At 39.2% G+C, this 22829-nt stretch overlaps 1 protein-coding gene across 2 annotated transcripts; it reads right to left on the bottom strand.

Annotated features, from left to right (window-relative positions):
- Positions 1-3868: 3868 nt before the first annotated feature.
- Positions 3869-18202, bottom strand: galnt12 (polypeptide N-acetylgalactosaminyltransferase 12). 2 transcript variants are annotated; one of them, XM_011480785.3, is made up of 10 exons: positions 17610-18202; positions 16575-16744; positions 14921-15110; positions 14506-14691; positions 14249-14366; positions 12350-12526; positions 10041-10172; positions 9784-9897; positions 7631-7786; positions 3869-6806 (listed from the first exon to the last, which is right to left on the bottom strand). In XM_011480785.3, the coding sequence occupies exons 1-10, from the start codon at positions 17954-17956 to the stop codon at positions 6669-6671; spliced, it is 1728 nt and encodes a 575-aa protein (XP_011479087.1). In that variant the 5' UTR covers positions 17957-18202; the 3' UTR covers positions 3869-6668. The 2 variants fall into 2 exon arrangements, with proteins under 2 accessions (XP_011479087.1, XP_020562742.1); XM_020707083.2 differs by lacking the exons at positions 3869-6806; positions 7631-7786 and adding an exon at positions 8676-9237.
- Between the last annotated feature and the right edge of the window lie 4627 nt (positions 18203-22829).

Here is a 22829-nt window from a genome sequence, read left to right as displayed (position 1 = left end):
ACCTTGAAAACTTGGCATACTCGAAACAGGGGAACAGCAAAACTACAAACTATGGACCAGCATAGGAGGAAAGGAATGACAAGACTTAAATACATACAGGACTGACGAGACACAGGTGAACACAATCAGGACAGATGGGGACCGTAGTAAAACTCAAAACCAAAGTACAACACAGGAACCTTTCAAAATAAAACAGGAAGTGAACTGAAAAGCCAGAACAAAAAGAATCAAACCACAATATAACTCATATCCGGTCTTTTGGAACCGACATTCCCCGAGTAAGCAAGTTCAGGCGGATTTCAGCCACAGTTCAGAATTAAAGTCAGGCTAGTTTAAAAATGCTTCCTGGAATACCCCCCTGAACATCCCGCAACTGTAGATACTGAGTGGCTCGAAAAGCTGGACTTTTTGGTGGATATGACTGTGACAAGCCACTTAAACGAGCTGAATGAAAGTCTCCAGGCGCCGCAAATGCTTGAAGCTGTTCTGTCATTCGAGTGCAAGCTGACTGTCATGGGGCACGTCATGCATGTTCCATTTTATTGTTCTGTTTTCGAATCTTCAAAATAAAAATGACATCAAAAATCGGATTTCTTTATTACATTTCTTTAATTTTATCAATGCAATGAAACATAATACATTGATATTATAATGAAGTTAAACTTGCACAACAGAGCAGTCATGTGACGCGTCGTTCTCCGCAGAATGCACTGCAGGGCAAATAAATGTTTAATCGTTAATAATGCTCATTATGTATTTGTAGCAACTTAGTCATTTTGATACTAGGCTAATATAGCTAATATAGATACATATTGCATGTGTTGCCTTCATTAATAGGGCTTTTAATATTTTGCGGCTCCAAACATGTTTGTTTTTTTCGTCCAATCTGGCTCTTTCAACATTTTGGGTTGCCGACCCCTGGTCTAGTGGGTCTAGATGACCCAACTCCAAATGTTAAGGTGCCTTGGATAGCACAAGGGTTAATGGGTTTCAGCTCTGTTGCCAGCTGTATTTGTCATCATTGTGCTAACATGTTCTTCAAGTTTTGCCTGCTCAGAGAAAAGCTGGAAACACAAAAATAAACAGAGTGAATATGAAGTGCTATGTTGCCCAGGGATAATGACTAAACTGAAGAATATTGATTCGATGACTGAGGAAAGGAAGATTGCTCTAAATAATCCAGGCTAATCAGATACGAGATGGAGGCAGGGCATTAGAGCTGTTTTTTTATCTCTGCATCAAGGCCTCACATGTTTGCAGTGCAGACTGGATTTCCCCTCTGAAAGTGAAAGTGTGTCATCTAGAATATGCAGCCAGCAGCCTGAGCAGATCGCGGTGCTGGGGATTACATCAACCAAACTGACATGCAGTGTGGAAATGGCTTCCAATCAGTGTGTGTGTGTGTGTGCTATATTTTCTTCTCCCTGACAACCAACGCCTGGGTCTCTCAAGGCTTGCACCATGGGGAGCCTTGTTTTGCATTACCATTAAAGACACATATGTGATGTGCAATAGTGTAGAGCAGCTTGAGGAGTTTGGTTTCAAACCTACGCCCAAATTGTCTGAAAGCAACAACATGCACTGTTCCTGTGGGGGAATTTTGAAACATTTTGGATGACATGTTTTTCATATTTCTGTAAGGAAGTGTTTGAATAAGGTGGAACAACACAAACAGGTTACAGAATTATGCAGTGCTTTGACTTTTCCTGTAGAAAGCAGAGACTTGAAATTTTTGTTAAAATGGGAAGAATTGTGGGCATCTTTTCTATGTAAACACAGAGCATGCAATGTTGTTTAACCCTTGTGCTATCTTAGATGACCCCACCCTTACTTTGACGTGTTATTCCTACCATGACAAAGGTGGATAAAGGTGGAAAGATTTCATGAAATCCATGGACACCAGTGAAGATCACAAATCATTGAAGAAAAATGGTTCAGAGCACTGTCTAGTGGGTCTAGATGACCCAACTCCCAATGTTAAAATACCTAGGATAGCACAAGGGTTACAGATGCTTTCAGCAGGTGGTGTTCACACTGAACTGTTGCTACCCCAAATTAGAGCAGATGGAAGAGGTTAGGTACAAAATGTCAAAGCTATGCAAATTTTGCTAATCTTGCTCCAGGCTTTTTCTTTCACAGCATCATTCCAGTATATGAACACATGCAAACTGCAACTTTGAGTTTCTTCTTCATGATCAATTTTCAAATGGTTGGAACTTCCGTATATGAAAAGAAAACGCCATCCATACCTCACTACCAAATCCGAGTCCCTGATTAGTCAAAGTTCATCTGGTTCAACTTTCAATCTGCGTTCAATGGTCGTTGGTTTTTGTCCATGGAGCCCAAAAACGTATCTAAAAACGTGTGTAGCAGTGTGCGAACATGAGAGTTTTGAATGCAGAAGCGTGATGCCGAGGTTGGTGTGACATAGCTGAACACACCAACTTGCTGCACAGTGTCAATGGAGAGACACAAAGGCATTGGCTCTTTTTTAAACAGTACAGTTGACTACAAGGACACACTTAACCGTTTCTATAAAGAAAAAAAAACACGTTTTGTATTGTGTACTTTCATTGGAGTAAGTTATTTAAGCAAATGCATTGCCTGCTTTTCCTCCTTTTGCCTCAAAAACAGACCTCCCGTGAAACTGAGCATCAATAGCATTTGAGAGACTGCAGGGCCAACTGTCAGCGCCAGAGGAAAATAGACTTGGCTGTGTCACAATATTTCACAGTTTTTCACAGCAGCTGGAGACCAATCCAATCAGATATGGTTGAAAAAGCCAACCTACCTTCCTTCCCATGTTCCTCCTCCTCTCATTATCTTCTGTGCGTCTTGATTCCCCTTCAGCAGGTAAATGTGGGTGATCGTTTTTTTTTACCATTGTATATGTGCATGAGTCTTTTACTGTGAACAATACATTTGTTTGTTTGTTTTTTTTATTCTTTTTGGGAAGTAGCAATCCCCATGCACACATTTAACCCCATATACCCTATTTGATACATGCATTTCTTAGACCCATATTCCATTTGTACGATCCAAACTTTCCTTATAAACCCATTGTTTATCACTGTATTCATATTTTCTGCCCTGTAGTTCACCATCATAACCACTAGGGGCACTAGAGGAACTTTTTCTACTCATTTCAAAATGGCTGCCTCTGTGAAATCCCAAAAAAACTATTGGCGGGAAAAGTTTTTCAAATTTTGAAAACATCATAGTGAGAATAACTCATCTATTGTTGTTCACTTTTTAAAGAACTACTTGCTGTATTAAAAGCATTCAATATTTAATGATAAATATTTCTTTAGAATAAAGCTCCTCCATGTTAAAAATGTGTTTTAAATTCGAGACGGTGGGTAAATAAGGTGTTTTTTTTCTTGAACTCATGTCAGTATTTTATCCTACCATTGTTGTGAACAAAAACTTATTAGATCACCAAATTGATTATAGTTGTTACTATCTACATCTCACTAATAATATATATAACAATAAATTTTTTCATCAAAGGATTTGAAAAACACCTTACTTCCCCCCAAATTGAACTGTCAAGTCTTTGTCGTGGATTTAAGAATTGCAACATTTCTTCCATCATCTCTTTAATTTTACATTCCCATTTAATTTCAATTGGATGTAACATATAAAAAATATTAATGATACTAATCATAGTTGCAATGGGAAACTGAAAACTTTTTACATGTGAAAATCTTTGATAATATTAAATATATTTATTTTAAATATACATTTTCAAGAAATTAGATGTTCTCATAACATATCCTGAACCATGTGTGTGTATTTTTGACGCAGGATGTATCATAAGGAACTTTGCAGAATTTTAAAAAGGGCAAAAATAAGAAGGAAACAAAAAGATTGTGAAAATTCCATTTTATTATGATAAAAAATGTCTCCATTGATAATTTTGTCAACTCAGCACTGAAATGTTTTTTATGATCCAAACTTACATTTCTGAGTTTATGTCCACGATGACAATCTCATTATATCAACCACTTCCTTTTAGTCATACACACAGATACCCAAAATAAACAGAAATATTGTACATTCTTCATTTTGGCAAATAAATGAATTTAACACAATTCCCATTAAAAGGACGTGCTCATTTATTGGGTTATAGGTATTCAATAAATCAATAGAAACATCAATTTCAGATTGGTCCTCCAAAAACATTCTGTGAACGTTAATGGTAAAGATAAAGTTGCTAACATTTCTCCATATACCCAACCCATTATCATTCTCAGCCGTCAAGTAAATCACGCAGGACATGTGGTCCTAAATCCAAACTAAAACACAAAACACATCCCGATGCACCTCTGATATGGAGAAGAAAATAAGACAAGGGAAAATTGGAACCAAAATTAATCAGGAAGCCATCTGAAATTTCTCAACTCTCAGGAGATGCCAACTACTGCCTTTGCTGACTCCTTCTACATAGCCTGAGGAACAGTCACAAAAGTAACCAAAAGTTCCAGTTCAGATAGATATAGAGCCGTTAGCCAGTTACAGAGGAGAAGTGAAAGTCTATTCGGTACGACCAGCATGATATAAAGCCATAGTCAAAATGACCCTTTACAGGTGGATTAATGATTTCTGCGAAAAATGGGCAAATCTGTACGAGGAACAAAATATCAAGGTCGTAGACGGCTCAGTCAGCCCGTAGAGGAGGTGTTCCCAAATCCAGGCCTCAAGGGCTGGTGTCCTGCAGGTTTTCCAGAAACCCTGCCTTATTTGCTGCTGATTACCTTGATCAGGTGTGTTTAGCCAATAAGGAGCTTCAATAGCAGGTTGGTTGGAAAACATGTAGGACACCGGCCCTCGAGGCCTAATTTTGGAAACCCCTGCCGTACAGCAAAAATGTTCATGCAGTTGTACAGGTCATAGAGAACATCTATACAACACGCAAGAGTAAGAAAAGTAAGTGAGAAGCAGGCGTGTTGTAGGGATTTTTCATTTTTCTAACCACTCTAAATCCTGCAGACTGTTCAAGGGGCCCATTGGTGCTGTTCAAGTGATAAGTGTGTGCGGTAGGACTGTAGTTTATGTGGGCATCCCACAGATATCACCAGTACAGCCCACACATGCAGCATTCACGTGTGGTCAGTAAGGGGGTCAGTCCTCATCCCTTAGTAATCTTATGACTAGAGTGTGACGTAGGGGCAACATACAACAGCGTACGCCGTAAGGGAGCGCAGCTTACATTAGCCTTACAAATACTTCACAATAAACTTACGACTCACATGACAATGGTACGTTCTATGTTCATGACGTCCGTTGAGGTGGCTGTACGTCCCTCAAAGGAACTGCGAGACACACCTGTGCTTCCCTTAGCCCTTGTGCTAGCTTATGGGGTCCAGATGACCCCACCCTTACATTGACGTGTTCTCCCTACCATGACAAAGGATGGATAAAGGTGGAGAGGATATCATGTAATCCATGGTCACCAGTGAGGATCACAAATCATTGAAGGAAAAAGGTTCAGAGCACTGTCTAGTGGGTCTAGATGACCCAACTCCCAATGGTAAAGTGCCTAGGATAGCACAAGGGTTAGGATGTGGCCACTCTTCTCTACAGCCCTTTACAACCCAAAAAGCAGCAGCACCCATGCAAGTCAACCCCCGTACGAGTACACGTGACTAAGGCTTAAAGTAGACACCCTGAAAGAAAAGGCATCAAGGCTGTGCATACACGATACAGTTAATGCATCATCCCCACTAACCACTGCACCTCTCAGACAGTACTCCTTCAATATTTTAGGAAATTATTTTCTTATTTCACACTGTTCCTTTGCTGTATTAGAAAGATTAATGGAAGACGATGCGTGTCCCGACTTAAAACTTCCTCATTCACAATTAAAAACAAACTCATGTAGCTAATCCAAGAAATATGGCCATGAATAAAAGCACAACATATTATGGCAAAATCATTAAATAAATAAAATGGCATTTAATGTTAGATAGGAATTTTCTCACATGCTAAAAATGTTTGAATGACTCTCATCTGTAGTCGGTAGTGATAAAGTTAAAGAGGTATTGTTATATAAGCCAATGACTTCTGAGTATCAAGGTTCCTACTAAAACACCAGATTTGTCCCACTTTTGCAAAACAAGATCACAGGATCTCAAAGGAAGGAGTGCTGGCCCCCTCTACAGGGGGAACATATAAACATCAGACACATCTAAAAACCACAATCATGTCCGCTGTTAGTTGCAATTTAATGGCAGACATGTGAAGTATTTGTTTTGTCTGTGATTGCTGCAAATATTTGGGTGTTTCGCAAAAAAAACCCCACATCTAAACTGTTCTATTTCTAAAAAGAAAAAAAGCAACAAGAGTGGAGGAAATAATAAATAAGGAAAGAAGAAAATAACAATCTCTAAGTATTAATGATCTCCTTAAGTAGAGTAATAAATTCCATGTTTTGCAAACATACAAAAGTGCATAAAAACGTATGACTTGCCTGAAAAATTTCTCCATATGCTAAAAAAAAAAAAAAGTGCCGAGGTTTAAGTTGAATAAGATATAAAGAAAATGTTCTTTAGGGGGAAACAAAAATTTTCAACTCCCTCTCCCCTCTTCAAATCATGTTATATATAGAGCGCTTGACTTTATAAAAAGGCTTTTTTGTAAAAAAAAAAAGCTTCAAGTTTGTCCAGTTACATTCTTTCCTCAAAGAACCACTGTTGATAAACGCTGTCAGAGCATGGCTGCAGGGCGGGGGCTGGGGTCCCGTTGTCTGTCCGGTCCATGGCCTGAACACACTTTTGGCTCAGGGCGTGGTACAAACTGCCATCCTGTGGGAAAAAAAACATAAATGTATAGCCAAAGTCAAATGAGCCTGTCTTGTATTTTGGCTTTCTGGTTTCCCTTTCACTATTGGACATTTCCCCACTGTAGTGTCTATTGTTACTGGTATTTTATTTGGATCTTTTCTGATGGTTTGAAGTCATGTTAGTTCCCAGCACTGTGTACATATTTATGTTTTTAAAATCAAACTTTAAAAATCTACTACTAATAATACTGATACAGTATATCTTTGTTTTTGTCACATACTCCCTTCAATTTTAGACTGCAAAAATCCAACTCCAAAAAAACTGTATTTTTGGGTGTTTTTAACATGTTCTTGTGACATTTTTCTCATAATGGAGCACATATGTAAAGGAAAGTCAACTTAAAATTGCATTTCGGAGTATTCATTTATTCAAATTGTCATGGATCAAGATCAGAAGGAAAAATGCCATCGGAAAAAGTTTGTAGCTGTGACGAAGATTCACTACAGCAAGCTAGAAGCTCCCTGCTCCTTTTCAATCTGATGCATCCCCTTGCAGACAAATAGATCCATGTCTGTCTTTGTTTTCCTCATCTGAGCTGGAATCTGGATCTAAACTGTATGCCTGCATAGCTCCGATGTTGCGTTTTTCTTGCACCAGTAATGTTAGGTTGGGGCTGTTAGTTAGCAGGAGAGAGTGCAAACAGATGGATGACAGTAGAGGTCAATGGTCACCCATAATGAACTACTGCTCCTCTGCCGAAACTAAGTCCTAGAAAACACATGTTTTAAAATACCGCTTTGAAAATACAGTAGACCAACAGTTTAAATTCCCTATTAATGTCTTACTTTTCGGAAAACAAATTTCTGCTCCATGGGTACAGGCTGCCCTCGTTTCTTGCACAGCTGCATAGTCAGGTAGGTGTTGACGCTGTCCCCCACAATGCACCCAGCAGGCTCCCTTGTGTTATAACAGATCTCTCCATCCACAGAGTATTCAAAAAACTGTGGAAAGAAACAACATTTCTGGATCAGCATTTGATTCTTGCACGCACACGCATCTAAAGATTATTTTGAAGTGTACATCATAGTCAACTGTTTGCCTTAACCCTTGTGCTATCTTGTGGGGTCCAGATGACCCCATTCCCAACGTTAACGTTGGGAATGGGCCATATTTCTTGGCCATATTTCTTGGATTAGCTACATGAGTTTGTTTTTAATTGTGAATGAGGAAGTTTTAAGTCGGGACACGCATCGTCTTCCATTAATCTTTCTAATACAGCAAATGAACAGTGTGAAATAAGAAAATAATTTCCTAAAATATTGAAGGAGTACTGTCTGAGAGGTGCAGTGGTTAGTGGGGATGATGCATTAACTGTATCGTGTATGCACAGCCTTGAGGCCTTTTCTTTCAGGGTGTCTACTTTAAGCCTTAGTCACGTGTACTCGTACGGGGGTTGACTTGCATGGGTGCTGCTGCTTTTTGGGTTGTAAAGGGCTGTAGAGAAGAGTGGCCACATCCTAACCCTTGTGCTATTCTAGGCACTTTACCATTGGGAGTTGGGTCATCTAGACCCACTAGACAGTGCGCTGAACCTTTTTCCTTCAATGATTTGTGATCCTCACTGGTGACCATGGATTACATGAAATCCTCTCCACCTTTATCCATCCTTTGTCATGGTAGGGAGAACACGTCAATGGTGGGGTCATCTAGACCTCACAAGACAGTGAGCTGAACCATTTTCTTCAATGATTTGTGATCTTCACTGGTTTCCATGGATTGCATGAAATCCTCTTCACCTTTATCATGGTAGGAATAACACGTCAATGTAAGGGCGGGGTCATCTGAACCCCATAAGATAGCACAAGGGTTAAATAAACAGATACAAGCAGATACGGATGTTGTTTTTTGCATTTATGCGTTAACAGATGTCCAATACAGATATCCAGGTGTACAAACAAATGAATCCTTCTGACTCAGGAAAGGAGAAGCACTGTATGAGTGGGTATGCACGTTTGTGCGTACGGTACATAGACACGAACAGGTCTTTCCAGTTTCTGTATTGAGAATGAATTTGGAATGTGCCTCTCTAGCAGGAAGCAATCCCCATGAGACAGACAGAAAAACCACAGCAGCAAGCCCATTTTTCAAAGTGATGGCATCCAAAGATCCACAAGTACATGTGCTCCGTCGATTACTGCGGGAGTTCGGCTCTATAAATAACCCAAGATAGAGGAAATCAGCAAAGTTATCCACATTATTTCTTACAGTGAATTTTCGGAGACACATTTTCCCACAGTTCAATCTAGTTCAAACTCTCAAGAGTTCCAACCCTTCAAAAAATAGAAGTTATAGAATGAAACTTCAGATCTGCTCGCAATCGAAGATTTTTGTCCATTTGTCGAGCTGAACGCATTCTGTACCGGAGGAAACTTGATTGACAGTGGTCTACAGCCTATCAGGAAGCAGAACACAATACAATGTACACAAAATTCCACAAAAAAACAGCGAAAGATGAGTTGCGACGTAGCAAAGGAAGACTGTATTTTAAGCTCAAAGTGTCCAGTGACAGTTGAGAAAAACTGAAGCACATTTATATACAAATAAATGTGTCAGTCATGGTGCTGCAAATGTATTCAATCTAACCTAAAATTTCTACTCTTAGAGTACAGTTCCATTAGAACCAATGGAAGTCATGTGAAACCCAATTTGGCAGGGTCTTTGGAGATTTAATGAGCCTGTGGGGCGGGGGAGCATTGGTGTGTGTTGAAATAATCAGGTCTGTGTTTCAGAGCAGAAGAACACAGAGCAAACAAACTCCCTGTGCTCCACGCAAACACGGCGATGTTACAAACGAAAGGAACAAACTAGCAAAACAAACCCAACTGACATCCCTGAGAATTTTTCCATGATAATTACTCATTTCACTAAAACATAATAGACCTTAGTAGGAAAGAAAAAAACATGATCCTTAATTAGTCTGATAGGTTTAAACCCTTACCTGGTTCTGACCCATGCCATGACATGGGTACAGGATGACCCTTTGACCCACAATCGTGTTTTCATCTGCAGGGTTGTAATCAAAGCAGTAGTTGACTTTTCCCCGATTCTTTAGCTGACAAAATGTAAACAGAAAAAAGATAATAATGAAAGATACAAGTCCATTCTCCAAAGTAATCCAGTTTACCAAAAAGTAAAAAAATCGAAGCTTTTTGTGACGCTTTAGTCAATTGTACTGCTGGTTGGAGGTGTTCTCACCATTCCAAACATGCCTGGCCGATCATGCGGGACATGGATTTCAGGGTAAACGTTATCCAGGTACCACTGGAAGTTCTTACAGCCCAGCTTTTCCCTCAGCTTCAGTCTTTCTGAGACGTCTCCAAAGGCCTCCTTGGATGAAAGAATCAGAAATTACATTCAGTCATTTAGCAACTAAAGGTGCGGGACAGCCGTCCCTACAACAGCTGCTAATCCATGCCACTCCCGGTTGTTCATAATCTGACTCAGAGCAACTTTAAGGGATGTGATCACAGATCTACAATGCAGGATGTAAACTGAGGACACAGCCAATAGATGTTATGAAATAACACTCATCCAAAAACCTTGTAATTTACATCCATTTTTGTTTTATAGAAATATTGCAGGACCTCCTGCTGGAGGACTAAACAAATTCACGCAAACAAAGACAAATCTTTATGCATGCATATTATGTAGAGAAAAACTAACTGTTCAAAGCTCAGCTGTTTACAGCTAGTGGAAGAGAACCGTTTCCATTTTGCTCGCCAGCAAACATAATTCTCTGCCTGAAGAGGGCTAAAAGGGCCGCCAAAATGTTGTCAAAACACAACTGTTGTTGACCTTTATTGAGCATATTTAGTTATTATTCAACCTCCTATTGGATTTAGTCTTTTATCAATGACTAAAGTCAGTGCTGACGTATAAGAAAGCAATAGCCAATGCGGCCATCTGACCTTCAGCTCAAAGTTAAGGGTCAGTGTAAGTGCCATGACGGAGGAAAGGCTACCATAATTATTATGCCACCCCATATAAGGGCTGCATTGATAGGCAAGTTACTGTCCACCCGTTTGACATCCACGTCATCCATCAATTTTAGATCATGAATACCTCTAAGGTCATTATTCTGCATATACCAAAGTCACTTACAAAAGAATGATTAAATCAGTTATTGGTACTTAATTATGTTTGATTTGTTTTGGGGTTTTTTTTTACAAGGAGGAGACTATTTGTTGCAAAGTGTGACGTGTTTTTCAGCGACCTCGCTTTGCTGCAGCATATAGACTAACCAGTGGAAGAAAGTGGTAAATGTGTTAAATGTCATGTCTTACCGCTTGCTTTTGTCCAGATGATGAAGCAAAAGTCTACAAGTAATGACCAGGATAATTTTTCTTGAAGAAATATCCACCATTCACTCGAATCAATAAATGAGTATCAATGTAATTGGACCTTCGTTCTTAGGTGTCCATTTTCACTTTAATGAACACCCTGCAGCCAATCAGAATCGAGCATTGACCTAGGCCATGGTGTACGGAAAAGTGAAAGAGACTCTAGCAGCTTTGAGGTTTTCCAGATTCCTGAAACTTATTTTATGTGTGGATGGGTGTTACCCCACCATGGGGTAGTTCTATGAACTGTAAACCAAATTAAATAAGACTAAATGGTAAATTATCAACCTGATAACTTTAGTTACCTGTTGCTAAAACAGACTTGCAGTGACCAAAGTGATACAGATATAGATCTAGATGACGAGTGATGTGCCCAATTTTAATCCCTATTTACCAGATAATCTGTTTTAAAAATGACAACAAATAAGTTAAATATAAGAAAAAGAAACTACACGGAATATTGAAAATTTTTAAATAAAAAAAGCACAACTGATAATAACAGTGAAATTGCTCTAAGTCAAATACAATTTAAAACAATAAAAATAAAAAAGTCGAGAGTAAAATTGTAATGAGTGAAAACACCCACAAAAAGTGTAAAACAAACACCTGACACTTCTTAAAAAGAAGTGTTTCTTTCCATCTCAAGTCAAAACCAAAGTGAAAGGGCAGCAGCGCTCATCAGGAACCAGTTGAGTTGCATTTTGGCCCAGCATCCTGTTCTTAAGAAGAGGAATGCCACCTGATCTGTGCCTAGGTAGCTTCTCCTCTTAACTACACCATCACACACTGCCCACCGCATCCACTCCAAAGCACAGCACCCATGGGAGGGAGGGATAGATCATTCTGTCAAGGACAGGTGGGTGACACCTGCTGGCTCAGAGTGACACAGAAGGGTTGTAATCACACACCGGTGGCCTAGCACCTCTGTCACCATGAGTCTCACTTAATCAGGGGAGGCTTTACACAATGGGAGAGCACTGTGCATGCATACGTACCACAACCTAGCTGAAATGTTTGCACATGTGCTGGACTGAGAGTATTTTCAGAGGGGAAACCAAGGAAATCCACATGCTGCCTCCACAAAAAAAAGCTTTTGCTTAAACAAACTATCAGGCTGTGTTTTTATACCATTCAAGTACTCCCACTCCATCTGGGCACACTCACCAGTCGTGCGTGGGGGTTGCGATGATAGTAGATCTCCTTGTAGTCATCCATCCAAACCTCTGCTGCCCTCACGCTGTTTGCCAACGCCTTGCTCCGGGAGTAAGGGGCCTTTTTCGGAAACACATGACCCACGTGGGAGCACGGGTGGATTTCCAGGCTGCCCCCACATTGCCAAATCTAAAATATTTCAATCACATCAGCCGTACAAAAATGAGTCAGTCAGCCAACACAAAGCAGTTTTTTGCGGGAACATGCAAACTAAACAGAGGTTTTGATGCAACAAATCCATGCTCTTAGTTAGTTCTCTTCAAGGAAACAGCTGTAACTTTTCACTGCAATGCTCAAACTCATCATGGTATTGCAAATAACAAGTTGTTTTCACCTCCTGTTAAACACTTAACGCTAGTCGCACATCAAATTCGCGGTTGGACGCATCCCTTTCAACACCAGTCAAATTCACTGCTCTGTTTGTCCAAAAATGTTCATAAGCTTGACGCTCCAGATGCATGTGGGAGCAAAATAAAAAGAAAAACCCATCTGACCCAACTTTGTCTCACCTACTTAACCCTTGTGCTATCCTAGGCACCTATTCAAGATTTTGGGTTGTGGAGGGTCATAGAGAGGAGTGGCTGCATCTTAACCCTTGTGCTATCCTAGCAACCATTGGGAGTTGGGTCATCTAAACCCACTACAGTGCTCTGAACCTTTTTTCTTCAATGATTTGTGATCTTCACTGGTGTCCATGGATTACATGAAATCCTCTTCACTTTTACCCACCTTTGTCATGGTAGGGAGAACACGTCAATGTAAGGGTGGGGTCATCTGGACCCCACAAGGTAGCACAAACTATATTTACTGTGGTGTGGAACCAAGAAACAATCATATCTTGGTTTTTCATAAGTTACATCAGACACACGTCTTATTCTTATATGCCAGTGTTTTTAAACCTTTTTTGAGCCACGGCACACTTTAACCTTGACAAAAATCCCGCGGCACACCAGCATCCAAAAAAATAGATAAATAAAAAAAAAGAAAAAGCTCAGTCTGTATTGATCTACAGCCGCTCTGCAATCTCACATGCGTTTTTGTGATAATTGTTGCAGAAAACGCTGGAAGCTGCAGCTGTTTTTTCTAAAAGATGTATTAAAAATTAAGTCAAAAGATTCAAAAACTGTTTGATGTGTGTTCGTTGTTTTAAGACGTTAAGAGGAGAGACTCATTGTGCGCTAAGACAGTCACTTTACTGCATCATGGGAGATGTAGTGCCCGTAATCCGCCGACCGCAGAAAGACCAGCGTCTTTGAGCTTCATGGTTTTGTTCACTTGTTCCAGTCTGATACCAGATTCTGTGGAAAGCTACACCGCTAAAGACGAGCTTTAGCTGGTATTTTTGTTAGAACAGAGAGACTTTTTTGCGCTAAATCGAAACAAGGAAGTGAATACTTTAACCACTTCTGATTGGTCAGACTGATGACATGTGATTAAGCCTTCAAGAATGATTGGTGGAGACAGTTAAAGGGGCGGGACTTTTTCTTACACAGTTATAGCTGCAGCTAAATCGCGGTATCCCGTTATTCTTATCAAAATGTCTTTAATAGAATCATATAAACACAAAGAAAAAATAATTTTATAATATTTCAGATTCTTAACTTCTCAGTGTTTTATCAGGGCCTGTTTGGATGAACAAAGAGCTGATTTCCTGGAGATGGTAATCGCTTTTAGATCAGTTAATGAGGGCAATTTCTCACGGCACACTTGACCATCTCCCACGGCACACTAGTGTGCCGCGGCACACTGGTTGAAAAACACTGTTATATGCCATGAGTTTTGGCTTTAGACAAAAAGTAGTAGACCTGGTATAGATTTGTAAGCATTACACACAGAGAGAAAACCTCTTACCCTGAAGGAAAATTCAAGGTTTTCTCCTCCCCACACCTCCATTCCTGTGTCATAGGACCCCAGGTAATAGAAGTAGTTTTTGTTCACAGAAAACAGCCCTCCTGCCATGGTAGGAGACCTGAAGAGGGGAAAAAAACAAGTCCAAAACCATCATGTGAGTCTGAGGTTAGTTTTTCCTATGACAGTAGGTAGTTAAGCAAAGTCTTTGCCACTAAATGCTGGTTTATTGTTCTCTGTTACAATCTCTGCAGTCCCACCTGATGACATCAGTAGGTGAGTGACGGCGTTTTTGCTCATTGTCTGGGACAGAGTGCCAGGTGAAAACCAACCGCCAGTCAAACCCCCCAATTTGTGGTTCACCGGGGTTCCCTAAGTACTGGAAGGTGTCCCAGTCTATCACGTCAATGACGGGACACACCACAGCTGTTGGCTCCTCTTTGATCCTTTTGAAGAAAGAGGAGAAAAGGAAACCAAAATCTCATAAAGCAAAGGAAGCTGTTCATCTCGAATTTCTAACTTTATGTGTTGCCCCTGAAAAAGGGCAGTAGTGTTGAGTTGAACTACAGAGACTGTAATCCAGCTGCTGCTGTACAGATTCAGTCCTTCAAACTGCACTTGCAAAAAATAAAAATTAAAAAGTTCAAAAGGAAGAGTCTTTTGATGTTCTCTCACCTGTGCAGGAGGGGCTCCAACCAACCCTCATGGCACTCGCAGTGACAGTCCAGGAAGGTCAGCACGTCACCTGTTGCTATGGAGGCACCAAGCAGCCGGGCCCTCACTAGCCCCTCCCTTTTTGTGGCCCGAATCAGACGCACCTTCCTGAACCCTGACAGATACTTTTCCAATGGCTCCTTCAGATGAGCTTCAGAGGATTAAACAGACATCCAAATAAACCACAATCGTCACAAAACACACAACTGCAAAATGAAATTATGCAATATTTAATTGGTAAGTGATGCTGATATGACACAAGAACATACTTTTATAATAGACTATTGGCCTAGCTTTCAAGATGGTTGTTTAGACACACCCTGAGTCTCATTTTGGATGGTTTTTAAATTAGCATGTTACACAACTTTACCACAATCACTGTAAACACACTGAGAGTAACATTGGTTTTTGGATTTGAGAGTGTGCAATCAGATTTGGCCATGGATCAAGGCAGTAAATAACAGAGGCGCCCTGTCTTATAGTGTCTGAGCTCTGGTGATATTAATGCTGTGAAGTAACATGCATCCGTACAGGCCAACTCCCGTACAAGTGCTGCAGGTTTTTGGGTTGTCTGGTCCCATGGAGGGTCATAGACTGTAGGGGCTGCATCTTAAGGGGAGCACAGGTGTGTCTTGCAATTCCCTGAAGGTGCATACCTCATGAAAATAGAACGTACAATGTCATGCCTGTGGTAAGTGGATCGTGAAGTATTTGGAAGGAAATTGTAAGTTGTATGCACTTATTACACATGGATGATGCTGTTGTACAATTCTCTCTTCACCACACTCTAATCATTAGTACTGACCGTGCACAAATTCTAGGGTGTGCAATTGATACATGTCCATAGGACACCCATAGAATGTCCACACATGCTACGCTATGACGGTCTAAGTTCCTAAATTCTAACAGTCACGCTACAAGGAGTGCGCACGTATCACTTGAACTGCACTAACGGTCTCCTTGCGCAGGATTTTAAAAAATTAAAAGTCTGTACGACTGACGACAATCCAGATGATTCAAAAAATCCTGATGACTAACCGTAATGTGTTAAGTGACTTAAGCTAGTATTCCTGTATTAATTACTGGGAATGTGACAGTTGACAACTGAACCACATTATACACACCACTAAACCGAATCCTGGGAAAGTGAATTGTTGCATCTCTACTGCATACCAGTATGTTTACGCTGAAAGTGTAAAATAATTGTGCTACATTTACAGGGGATTTAGTATTATTTTATTACATCAAACCAGGTTCAGTATGAGCAAAATGAAGGGTTTTTCTTCATTGTTACCTGCTTATTAGTAAATGAAAAAGGTTTTTTTTCTTCAAATTTTTTGTTTTTTGTTGTTGTTTAGCAATACATGAATCCTAAATCAAACCAAGACAAAACCATGACCGTAAAATTGAGGATTGAAGGGAATCATGGGAAAAGTTGCATCCCTATTAATTAAATACCAAATACCCACAACTTTTTGTTAGTCTATAACAACATCCTTTTTTGTGCACACACTATCCATTTGACAAACAACTGTCCTTTATAACCGAAACCCCCACTGCTCTCCTGCTTATCACTGTCTAGCTCCAACATGTAGATTCTCCATCCCGCCTTCACCTCTGTCACTGTAGTCATCCACCAGCACCACCTCTTTGAGGAGGATGTCTGGGGACGTCTCCAGGACACTGTGGACTGTCCGCAGCAGAGTGGACCAGGCCTCGTTGTAGAAAGCAATCACCACAGACGTAGTTGGCAGTGATCTGTAGTCGTACTTCAGCTCTCTGCAACTAAATTTAGAAAAGAGAGTCAATAGCAAACATCTGGGAACACAAAATTAACATCTTGGCAAAGGCAAACGGTCACTAATAGACCTGACCAATATTTGTAAACAAAGTCAATAGTGATGTTTGTCAATTCACAGTAATAATGATTTACTCCACCATGCCAACAACAAATGAAGTTACACCAACTCTACAGGTTAAAGTCCCACTTTGATCGTCTATTTTCAAAAGTGTTCTCAGTGGTCTTTTAACTATATTTATGCCTTTTTTTAGCCCAAATATGAAGACCTGTGTCGCTTTCTAGAATTTAGCATCAAAGCAAAGTTCATCAGAACTTCACCTCTGAGTTTTGGACAGGACTATTGCCCCGTCTCATCATCCATCTACTGTATTTACATACTCTCCTGCTAGCTTACAGCACCTCACAACTGCCGTCTAACGTTAGCATTGGTGCAAAAAAATAATAATACTAATAAAAATGGGGAGCAATATATTGGAGCCATCCAGTTGTACAGTTTTACATCATCAGATGTCAACTCAGACCAGGAAAACAAGGACGAACATAAAGCAGATGCATTAGTGCTGAGCAGGGAGCTTGTGGCTTGCCGTAGTAGCTTCTACGTCACAGCTACAAGCTTTTTACTAAGAAAAATGTGTCTGCTTCTGATTTCAACATTTAAATTAAAAAAAACACTCAAAAATCTAACTTTGAGCGTGTCTCTATATATATGTGCTCTATCATCAGGGCAAAAGGCAACACGAACATGTTAAAAACACAATTTCTATGGGAGTGGGGCTTAAAACGGCAAGAACTCAAATTAAAACGTGGTTTAATGTTTAACTTATGACATGAGTCGAGAGGTGTACTTACAGCGGGTTCCATTTCTCTGGAAGCCTCCGGTGCAGTGACACTTTATCACTGACATATATGTTAATCTGGTGCTTTTTCAGGCTCTCCTCCTCCTTTCTTTTCTCCTCTTCATTCAGATTTAGTTTCACAGCTCTTCCGAGTTCTCCCGGGGCATTTAAATCCAGCGGGGGCTTCTCGTACACGGGTCTCCTAAGTTTTTCATTGTCTACAACTTCCTCTCTGGGGGATTCTCGTCGATTTGTTACTTCTTTTGAGCTGTGCCTGAAAAATATTACATACCCGACAAAAGAGGCGCCAAAGAAAAAAAATAATAACTTGGGTCTATTTCTTCTTCCGCACGCTGCCATTGTGACGTTTTCCTGCCTGCCTGTCTGTCTGTCTGCAAAGTTTGGTCGAAGTTTTATTCTCTGAAGAAGAAGGGGGGTAAAGCGGAACTCTCTACATTTTTGGTTTCACGCGCCTCGCTGGCCGTTTCATCTTGACCTCTGCTACTAAAACTAAATTCATTTAGTAAATCTATCAGCCTTCAAAGTCCCGACATGCTTCGGTGTAGTAACTGTCCTGGTACTATACCGGAACCTCCAAGCTGTCGTTTTGAAGGGCGTAAAAAGACACTCCTCCCTCTCAGACTCTTTCCTTCAGCATGTTTAACAAGTGTGACAGGATTGACTGGCCAATAGAAAATCATTTTTATATATATATATATATATATAGATAGATAGATAGATAGATAGATAGATAGATAGATAGATAGATAGATAGATAGATAGATAGATAGATAGATAGATAGATAGATAGATAGATAGATAGATAGATAGATAGATAGATAGATAGATAGATAGATAGATAGATAGATAGATAGATAGATAGATAGATAGAGAGATAGATAGATAGATAGATAGAGAGATATGGTATATATAAAGCTACCTTTTTCCCCATACAAAGTACAATTTGTCTGTCCAATTAAGCTAACATAATTGACATGAACTTCCTGAGCCTTTCAAATTAAAATTCCGGGGCTTTTTTTTTATGAAAAGCAGTGGCTGCAATTTTAATACCCAGTTTACTCCATTGAAATTTATTTCAATAATTGATTTATATATTTATTTATTTTAAGGATTAACCATAGAAAATAATACCAATATTGTCTATAATTTTATTTCTCTAATGTACCATCCAATTACAATTACTCATTAACTCTATATGTATATTATATTTCCAGTCAATGATTGAACTGGACAAGTGTTTGATTGACACATTCTCCTGAGCTTGTTTTTAAATAGTAGGGGTGTGGACTTCCAACAAGCTCACTCCGGCTTGGTCGGAGTGGTTGCCATAGAAATCTTTCAAGACTCAGAATGATTCGGAACAATCACTGCTTACTGACGCTGTGTGGTTCCAAAAGGGTGGCATCGGTATCGCAAAAAAATGACAACTAAGTCCTTTTGGCAATGGAAACTAAGTATGATGAGTGGAGTCATACACACTTGGTCCAGGTCTATGATACAGTCAATGGTATCAAACATCTGTGAACGGTTTTGAAAATGTCATCATTACCTTCATTATTTTTTTTTTCATTCAAAACATCAACATGGCATGAAGTATGGCAGTATGGAACGCAGGACAATAAACTGTACATCAATTTTTCTAAATAATTGCCCGGTGGGTTATAAAAGTATAACAAAACAAAAGATGAGAAAAGTAATAGGTTTAAGCTTCTTTGTTTGTTTGTTCTTACTGGATGAAATACAGTGTGATTTTACACCAGAGCAATAAATACAATATTGTGTTCATAACATCAGGAGATTTTTCAAACAGAATTGTGACGATGGTTTGTTTTTTTACAAACAGTAACCACATAGAATGTTTTTCCAGGTCAAAAAGAAATTTAAGTATTGTGCTTTAAACTTGAAGGGCATTTTCTTCAGCATCAAGTAAATTATTCTGTTTAATGGATGTTAAATTTTGTGGACTGAATCCTTTTAAAAGAATGAGTCATATTATCAGTTTTCATATCTAGCTTGACATTAAAAAAATAGTTTTTCTTCCTGCTATTGGATAAATCAAAGACATGCAAATGAACTAACTTAATTTTTATCTTGTATTTCTGATTATTATCAAACTGAAAATGTATTACTGTAGATGACTACAAAAGATAAAATGGTGTTTGAGTGTTTATAATTTTAGTACGTTTTTATATTGAAGCATACCTTTTTTCTATAACTAAACTAAATGATACCCATGTTTGAAGCACCTTTAATGACCCTGGGAATATTCAACCACCCTCTTATTAGAAATCATCCACTTGACTGGTTTTGTTTGATAAACGAAGCCATTTGTCACTCACCTGAAACTGACATGAAAACTCTTGACACCAAAGCTGAAATGTGACACAAAATGTCTGTTTAAGCAAATTAAATAATCAATTATTGAGAAGACCATTAAAGGGAAAGAGGTAATTCGACCAGGATGTTCTCTGATCCAACACCCCACAACAAGTCAACAAAGGCAAGAAGTCCGCCGCTGGAGTGTTGTAATAAGTCACACAGGGCTGGTCTTGTCATGTCTGTCTGTGGAACATTATTCATGTGGAAAATTAGGCCGTTGTTATGTAGGACAGGATGACGGAATGCATTTTTGATGAAGTAAATATTTGCTAAACCCTTAGCAAAAAGTACTACACTTGAAGTTTAATTTTTTAAGTACACTTGAGTATTAGTATAGCAAGAATAGACCATGTTTATGTACTAATAGAAGTGTACTACTACATTGTAACATTCTGAGTTTACAATATAGTATATAAGAGGTAAACATCAAGTATACTCCTTGTCTTTAAATATAATTGTAGTACATTTAAACAGACTACTTTTTGCTAAGAGGGGGAAAAGGATTGTGACTTGTCGCCATACTTTGGATAAAGGTTCATGCTTTCTGAATTTGTTTTAGGACTTGTTTTCTCTGTTCTTTAAACAATTCAAAGTGGTATTTTTGTTTTTCCTAATATTATTCTGCAGCAAGTTCATTGATGTCTACACAAATATTCTATTAACTACTCCACTCATTCAGTCATTTTCTAAACCCGCTTTGTCCCTTTCGGGGTCACAGGGCTGCTGGAGCCTATCCCGGTTACTTCTGGGGGAAGGCAGGGGACATCCTGGACAGGTTGCCAGTCTGTCGCAGTCTATTCACTCATTTTTTTTAAATATTCTAGAGTAAATTATGTTGCTAACTTTCTCAAAAACCTTTAAAAACGATGTCCCCCATGCCTCACTGCTCTCTGGCTCTGGGGGCCCCGTGGCGGTCTTGCTGGCCCTAGCCTGGGTGGCGGATGTGATCACCCGGGGGCGATGGTTCTCCATCTGCTACCGTGAGGGTGTTGGGGGGTTCTGGCTGCCACTGCTGCTGTGGCGGGGGTCTTGGTGTGGGGATGTCTGGTCACTCTCCTTCCTTCTTTTCACATTCCACCATCCATTTTAGAAGAACATAAACACTCAATTGAGCACAGGTGTTAGCTCACCTTTGCACGAACAGTTTGCGTGATTGAATGAAATGTTTCACACTAGTTGGTTTGAAGGCATAGGTATGCTTGAGTGAACATTATTTGTATTGTGTACATGTTGACATGTAAACATTTGTGAAGCCAACAGGCATGTTTGGAACATTTGAGTGTGTGTGGACTGGCCCCACCCCTTCTAGATTGGTATTACATCTGAACATCACCATAATGAGTTTAACCATCCAGAAACTTGTTGCTTTATGCTGCTTTATGGTTTTACCCCCCCCCCCCTTCAATAATCACCCTCCTATCCCCCCCCCCCCAACATCCCTCTCTCTTCTTCCTTTCTTTCCTTTTTCCGTCCGGTCCAACACAAACGATTTTCAAATATGATTAAAATAAATAAAGTTTGGCATCGATTACAAAAGAGGTTAATTCAGACATTCCTCTGGTTTGTCTGAAGATTCATAACCCCTGTTGTTAAAATAAAATATTTCCAACACAAGAGGCCTACAGCTCTCATCTGTTTGCCCAGCTGTTGGACAGGACAAGTTAAAAAAAATTTTTTTTTACGTATTTGGAAAAGTAGCTGTATAGTAAAACGTAAGTATATAGCCAAATAAAAATAAAGACAGTCTGTTTCAGAGGTTGTACTAAAACATTCCACAGAAAATCAATTGGAGGACACTAAACACAATCAGAATTAAGGCACAACAAATTAAAGGACGCATTTTTTTTTGGAACAAAAATAAAGGGTTTTAAGTGTGATCTATGGTTTGAAAAATACAATAAGGATAATTTCAGTCGCTCTTATTCAGTTTTGGTTGGTGAGATTTACACATTCCTGGCTGAGATGCACCACAAATGGTAAATTAAACTTTTTATTTAATTCACTGCTGACATTACACTATCTACTTTTACATTTACTACATTGAGATGGTCCTAAATGACAGCACATCTTTTATTTTGAAAGGAAATCATACTGTATGAAGCTTTGTCAAAAGTTATAAACTAGTTTTACTTTTACCAAAAAACAAACAAACAATAATGAATTTATATTTATCACAATAGTAATAATAACATAAATACAAAGTAGTGTTTTATTTTTCTAAAGGGCTTTGCGGCTCCTGTCTGCACTGTAAACCCGAATAAGTTCAGTGAACTCAAAATCTTTGAGGAAACAGACTACATAATAATAATAATAACTTGTTTGTTACTTTTGAGTTCAGTGATTATAAAACTTTTGAGCTCATTGGACTATTCAGGTTTACAGTGTGGTTGTTGTCAGGAAGAAATCGACCTGAATGGTTCCTTGAGTATTGAAGGTTGAAGACCTCTGAAAAACAATTTTTATGTTTGCAACAATGGTAAATTGATCATTCTAAGTGGATGTAAATCCATGAACTACAACAATAGAAGTACTAACAGTAATACTCTTTTTAATATCTTATAGAATGAGGTCAAATCAGCACCATATGGTCTATAAAGTCACTTTAAATGTCCTGCTTCATTCACCAAACCGACATTCCATCTTTGCAGAGTATTGTTTGTGTCAGTAGGTGGCAGTACACAACCATGAATTGCTGCAATGTTGTCAGCAAGATTGTAAATTCTTGTCAATGTTAGAATTTAAAAGGGTCAAAATACATTAATCAAAGACAAGTACTATAGTTTCTGCATCTTAGGAAGCACTTTACTATATGCAAACACATTGAGATAAGGCA

The sequence above is a fragment of the Oryzias latipes genome, chromosome 11 (assembly GCF_002234675.1).
Source record: "Oryzias latipes chromosome 11, ASM223467v1".
Lineage (NCBI taxonomy): Eukaryota > Metazoa > Chordata > Actinopteri > Beloniformes > Adrianichthyidae > Oryzias > Oryzias latipes.
Note: the sequence above shows the minus strand (reverse complement) of the source record. Positions and strands in the feature narration are given on the sequence as shown.